This window comes from Aedes albopictus, chromosome 2, assembly GCF_035046485.1.
Source record: "Aedes albopictus strain Foshan chromosome 2, AalbF5, whole genome shotgun sequence".
In the NCBI taxonomy this organism is placed as follows: Eukaryota; Metazoa; Arthropoda; class Insecta; order Diptera; family Culicidae; genus Aedes; species Aedes albopictus.
This window is the reverse complement of record NC_085137.1, coordinates 185,903,888-185,910,728: the sequence shown is the minus strand read 5'-3', so window position 1 is coordinate 185,910,728 and position 6,841 is coordinate 185,903,888. Positions and strand designations below refer to the sequence as shown.

Genomic DNA, 6,841 nt, shown 5'->3' with positions numbered 1-6,841 from the left:
TTCGCTTTGCACGCCGCGACGCTGCCGTTGGGCTGCCGCGCGTGCTTCAAATCTGAGGCGGCGCTTTCAAAACAAATGGAAACGAGGGGTATTTGTTTTGGAATGTGTAACCCAAATCGTTAAATGCACGGAAAACATAGTGTACCCAAAAAAGTTCGTAAAAAAGAGCCATTTTATGGGTGATACCAAGGGGTTGGTCATTCAGCACACTTCATTTGTGCCGTTATTTTTGAGCGTGTGCCGATTATTTTTCCCTGTGTGCCGGACGTGCCGAAAGGTGTGCCGGAGGTGTGCCGAATGTGCCCAGTGGAATTTTTCTTTGAATGTGATTTCGCTATTTGAAACCCTGTCTATTTTTGGCGACTGTTGTTAATCTGATCAGTGTTTGCCAACAAAATCCCACCCAGAACACTTGTATTAAATTCATATAAAAGGGTTTTTTTTGCAATCGTAAGTATGTTGACAGGTTGATTTCATACCGCAAAATTGGATGTCATTGATGTGCCCATGTGTGCCAGAAGTGTGCCGAAATGTGCCGGCATGTGTGCCGGGATGTGCCGACAAGTGTGCCGGGCACAATGTGCCGAGTGACTAACCCCTTGGGTGATACGCAGATCGCAAGAAATTTTTTGGCCTATCTCGATGCGTGGAAAATTCAGGCAAGGAATCGCCCAAGAAATAATAAAGCGTCACTTTATTCCGGATCCTAGTACGGAGCTGAAGCGAAACGTCAAATCAAATGGGGCTTGCTGTGTTAAATTTCTTGACCATTCCGGTCACGGAAAAATAATGCACTGAACGAAAATTACTTGAGCGATTCCGTTTGAAGTGCATACCTCGCATTACGAGACGTTTCGGATCAAGGAATTGGCATCCCTACACTAAGAATAATTCGCATCTATTGTCGTCGCGGTTGAAACCCGAAGTTTCCTCACACCCGACTATCGAATTTTCTCAAAATCTATAGGTCAAACCTAACGTCGGACGTAGTGCGCTGGACAGCGGACCTGGCCCTTTATCCAGTGCACTGTGCCCGTCGAACGTCCGACACACGGTTTAGGAGAAACATCGATTTTCGCGTGTCAAAAACTCCGATTTTCAACTGCACGAACAATATTTTGTAAATGCCGCGCACATAGATTTTTGCAATCAAGCTTTGCACATAAATTTTATTGGTTTTGAACATAGAACCAGATTTCTAAAAACTCTTAATTTCTACATGCAATGCACATATTTAATAAAGGTCTGTTCTTTTTCATTTCAAAGGCCAACTTATTGAATTTTATATGTTGTGACAAATATTGTGCCTTGCAAGATAAATCCGCGAAACGCGTTAGTCTTCTTCTTTTCCATCAAGTTGCAAAAATATGACCGCACCACTATGAGCGACCTGATGGTCAGAAATTCTACATGCGGCGCTTATATCAAATCCACATGAGACTACGGCGATATGGCCGCGAGGAGATGCACGCGATACAGACGCAATGTGGAAATGGAAAAGATGAAGCCGTATCCCCCTGCAGCAACACTAAATAACATCCCGATTATTAAACACAAAACCGACGAGGTGATGCGTGATGCGTGTGCATATAAGTGAATCAATGTCGCGATAAATATTATTACGATTTGTGGCCACCTGAGTTGCCATTGTGTTAACTTTTGTTTTGATACGAACGGCCTGAAGGCTGCTGCGATGCTGCTGGGTGGGTGACAGTATCTGTTCGATTTTGACATTGCGTCTGTATCGCGGGTATCTCCTTGCGGGCATATCGCCGCCGCCCAATGTGGATTTATGATGAGCGCCGCAATAAATACTATATGTGATTTTCGAGAAATAAAATAATACTGATTTATTTTCACACAATCATCCTAGCAATCATCGGTCTATTAATGGGAAGAAGAATATTTGTTTTAACAAAGAATGTAAATCTAGTGATAAAGAATTCGACAAACTACCGTATATAGTGTTCCCGTGCTTGGTGTGTATGACTTAAGGCGAAACTGGAAGCATTTCCTCATATTTTGGTTTTTGATTTTTTATTAAATAATGAAGCAATATTTTCAAAATTGGTTTTCGTGCACATGGAGAGTATGGATCAGGGTATCTTCTGATTTTTTTATGCGGTATAAAATGTTTTTCATTTTTGCAGAAACCATTTTTGCTCACTTCTCCATGCATATGATCCAGATTCTGGTAGCTTTTTAGCATGACTGCATCCGGTTCCATGTCCATCCATTTGATCGTCCTCCGAATGTCGTTCGTCCTTCAATAGCCCACTGCATGATGGACGGTTCGATGCCATGCGTTGTGGCCCCCATCGATTTTGGGCGTCATTGCAGCGAGCTTGTCCTGTGGGAGGAGCTCAACTCCAACGTTGTCGTTCTGGTATGGGAACGTTAAAAAATTACGTCCAGCATTTGGGGGAGGGGGTGTGGTCAAGGAAAGTGTGACAGTACGTGTATAATGTATAGGGAAATAGCGTGACAGATGGGAGGGGGGGGGTCTAGAATTGGGTTCTTTAGGGGTATCCGGATTATTTCATAATCGGATTCTCCACCCAAAAAATAGTCGAAATCCAAAATTTCATAATTTTTGGAGTCCGGGAACTATTTTTAAAATGCATTTAAAGTTTGTATGGGGATTTTTTTTTGTTCGGGTCGAACTGTCACTTTATCGATTGAACTGTCATTCTATCCACGAAAATTAAAACTGTTTTGTTAATTAAAGTATCAAAACAAAGGTATTGGAATCCAATAAAATCACGTTGTACTCAGAAAAATGAGCTCTTTCGATTAGACTATAGAAAATAGCAATATTTTATTCACTAAACAACCCAATTCCCGGAAAACGATGGACGTAATAAATGAACCTTCCCTATCGTCGTACGAATTCACTTCAGTAAACAGGGATATTTTGCCACGTACCAGTATGCTACCAGTTGCCAGACGGGACGGCATTGAAAGCGAAGTCATTTCGTAGATCCGGTAGGTATCAGTTGCTTCTTGTGGTACATACGAGAAGGATTTACGAGGAACTTTTCTGTCACCAGCAAACGTGATATCCGATTGTTTTCGCCTCATCCTCAAAGATATCGTCACTTTCTTACGCAAAAAAAAACAAAACTTTTGAAACATCTACGGATCAAAGTTCAAATCATCTTCGTTATCAAAACTCTGCAGATACAATCACTCGTTTTCCCGGATTATTCAGGTGCCGGTGATGAAAAGAAACCCCAAGAAATCCTACGGTTCCGGATGAAAATGATGAAATGATTGGCTCTGTCCGTAGAACCCGCAAAAACACACCGGCCTTGAATATGATTTTTGTTTTTTTTTTTATGTTTTTTGTTTATCAGCAAAATGACAGTTCTGTACACTCAACGAAAAGCAGGATTATTTTTGTTTTGCAGAGCATTTTGCTAATCCCGCCTAATCTTTCCTAATCCCGTTAATCTTTCTTATTTTGATTAGAGTGTCTAACCCCCTGGTTTTGCCCCAACCAGTGAACATTCAACCATCGAGATAGCCCATCTAACGAGCCTCCAACGAACGAATCGGGACTGTATCGCGTAAGCCTTCGCTGGAAGGAGACGTCATGTTGCTCAGCGAAGCAAGGAAAATTTTCAGTGAAAAAAGCAATATCAATATCATCACTGTTGTCGTTTCGTAAAATAGATTATAGGACCTATAGAAATGTTCGGCCTAAAGTCATTGTTTACCGAAGCTTGCATGCCCTTTTCAAATGTTGCTCCAGAAATTTCCTTTGTGGGTAATTTTCAGTCACAGGGTTAGGTAGTTGAATTTGTCGGAGTTAGGTAACAGTTACCTGAGTCCGTACCTGGTGGATGTTACGTTTGTATTTCTACCGTCAAAACAATTTGAACAACATTGAAATTGTTATTCATTAGTTTGTGCAGTGCGCATATAGAAAATTTAAGTGAATTGTTAGCAATAAACTTCCTTAGTTCAATAAAATAAGTTTATCATGGGTGGAGGTGATTTGGTAAGTATTTGTTATTCAATATTTTTTGTTTTACCGTATCAAATAACACCTTCATTTAATTCTATTCAGAATACGAAAAAGTCCTGGCATCCCAATACTTTCAAGAACCAGGAGCGCGTCTGGAAGGCAGAACAAGCGGATGCGGCTGAAAAGCGGAAACTGGCCGAACTGCAGCATGAAATTAACGAGGAACGCAATCGGGAGGAGCTGAAAAGTATAGCCAAAAAGTCGGGTCTCATTGCGGACAACGATGGCGACCGTAAGCTGGAGTGGATGTACAAAGGGCCGCAGGTCAATCGGGAGGAGTATTTGCTGGGTCGTACCGTGGACAAGAACTTTGAACAGCTGGATGCACAGGAGAAGGCTGGCACCAGTGTTGGAATCTCGCAGCCCAAGAATCACGTTGAGCATGAGTGCATCCCGTTCTCGATTCGGCAGTACAAGGGCCTGGAAGGGACAGAGCAGGTGGACATTGCACGGAAACTCATGGAGGATCCGCTGATGGCCATCAAGCAGAAGGAAATCGAGAGCCGGCAGAAAATTCTGGAGAATCCGGTTAAGCTGAAGGAGTTGCATCGGTTGTTGAAGAGCGACAAGAGCATCAAAGACCGGAAAGGCAAAAAGAAGGATAAAAAGGAGAAGAAAAGTAAGTATTTCAATTTATCTTTCAAGTGTATTATGAACTAAATCTGTTTTAAACTGTTAATCAATGATATTTTTTATTCAATTGTAGAAAAATCAAAGAAAAGCAGAAAACGATCTGAAAGCAGCGATGAATCGGGTTCCGAGGACGAAAGCCAGGACTTGGACAAACTGTTGGCCGAAAAGTACAAGAAAGTTCAAAGCTCCATTGGACATGAAAAGGGCGAAGAAGACGGCCTGGATAAACTGCTTACCATGAAATACCATAAGTTGTCCAAGGAGTTGAACAAAATGGCCAAGCACAAGAAGTCCAAGAAGAAAAAACGTAAACGGGATGACAGTTCGGATGATTCCGACTCAGAATCCGATGATGATTCCCAGCGAAGGAAACGGCGGTCAGTGTCAAAGGAAAAGCATCGGCCATCTAATCAGAGGCACCAACGCCGGTCGAACAGTGTTGACAGAGACAGAAACTATCGGAATCGTTCCCGAAGTCCGGAACATAGTCGGAAACAGCGATCACGCAGCCGAGATCGTGAACGTTCCCTTAAATACAAACGCAATCGCTCCCGTTCTAAAGAGCGAGAACATCGTCGAAAGTCCCCATCGCCATCGAGTTCCAGCTCCGGTTCCTCTCCGGCCCCGAGGAGGTACGATTCTGACGACGATGAAAGACGCCCTCCGGCGGCTAAGAATTTCGGTCTTGTGTCCGCATCCGGTAAAAAGCTGGAACTGACCAAGCGAAACGAAGTCCGTCTATACAAACGTGAGGAAATCAAAGCCCACCAGTCCAGCCAGAAGCCATCGTACAGCCGACCGGAGAGGAAGAACCCTCTCACAGAGGAGGAAATGGATGCCAAACGCCGGGCCATGTTGGATAATGCCAGCTGGAGGGATAAAGAGCGGAAGAAAAACGTTGAGCGTTTCGAAGACGAAGAACGGCGACTGGATGAGCGGGATCAGGGGAAAAAGTACGACAAGGGCTTTATCACCAAGCAGTTCAAACATGCGGCCAACAATGAAACCGTCGAGAAGCGCATCAAGTCCAATCGGAACAATATACAGCGGTCCGGAGGGGCTATGAACGATCACTTTGCCAAGCGCTAAGGAAGGTGAGTAGTTGATTAAGGATTTTATGGTAAAAATAAATGATAATCAATCATAAAACCATTCTATGAAGTGATTACTATAAGTTTTCAATAGCGCTGAAACAGATCATAATAATTGGTTTTGTATCACAATCCTTTGAAGTCGTTATTGAACTGCTTCAGCCGTAGTTAGAGGTATGAAATTTGCATCAAATCTGTTGCAATAATTATTCAGTTGAAGAACAACCATCGGAAGTGCACGAATCACGTGTATTTTTGAAGACGGTAGAGATTGCTTCCCAGCAACTACAATTGCATGTTGTTACCTGAGGATGAGTAGGGTTTTGAACTACTTGGGCACCCACGTCACTTCCTGGCACCTCACAGCAAAACAAATCAAAATATCACTTGCCGCATATTTTCCAAACACAGTTCCGTAGGTAATTATCTCCCGCAACGGAACCCACAGTAGACTGTCCCAAAAAAAATCGATGTTCGAAAAGTCAAGGTGCTCAACCCTTAATTGAAAGATATGCATATTTGTAGCATTTTTGTAGAACATTTCGATTTTCTAAAAAATCATTTAGAGGTTCCGCTAGGGCGATTTTTGAAAAATGGCCTTTTTTCATGAAAAGTCTCAAAAAAATAATTTTTCGTAATATTTTTCAATTTCTTATTTTTTTCAATATTTTTGTATTTTTCTATGGACCTCTAGGCATTCTTGAAGGGGATAAGTTTTTTGAATATTGTATTTATATTGACGCCAGAACCATTTTTATGTTAATAAAAGGAATATTTTTTGAGAATTTTTCATCTAAATTTGAGAAAAAAATACATGCACGATTTTTTATTTTCAATTTTGTCAGTTTTATCTGATAGTACTATTTGTATGCGTCATTTCTCTAAAAAAAGATTTAAAATATCTTGTCTAAAAGCTGAGATATTAGGATTTTAGTAAATGGACAATTTTTCAAATTTTTGCAAAACTTTGTATATTTGAAATATTGTAAGGTCTTTGCGACACTCCCATGTTCGTATATTTGAAAAAAACTTAAAAGTTCCTTGTTGGATGATCAAGCTAGTTTAAATATGGATATTTTATTCTGGG

The 6,841-nt window shown here is 41.4% G+C and overlaps 1 protein-coding gene across 1 annotated transcript; it reads left to right on the top strand.

Annotated features, from left to right (window-relative positions):
- The first annotated feature begins 3,844 nt into the window (after nt 1–3,844).
- On the top strand, nt 3,845–5,845 carry LOC115258678 (pre-mRNA-splicing factor CWC25 homolog). Its single transcript, XM_029858998.2, has 3 exons — nt 3,845–4,003; nt 4,073–4,649; nt 4,737–5,845. The coding sequence occupies exons 1-3, from the start codon at nt 3,986–3,988 to the stop codon at nt 5,750–5,752; spliced, it is 1,611 nt and encodes a 536-aa protein (XP_029714858.2). The 5' UTR covers nt 3,845–3,985; the 3' UTR covers nt 5,753–5,845.
- The last annotated feature ends 996 nt before the right edge of the window (nt 5,846–6,841 follow it).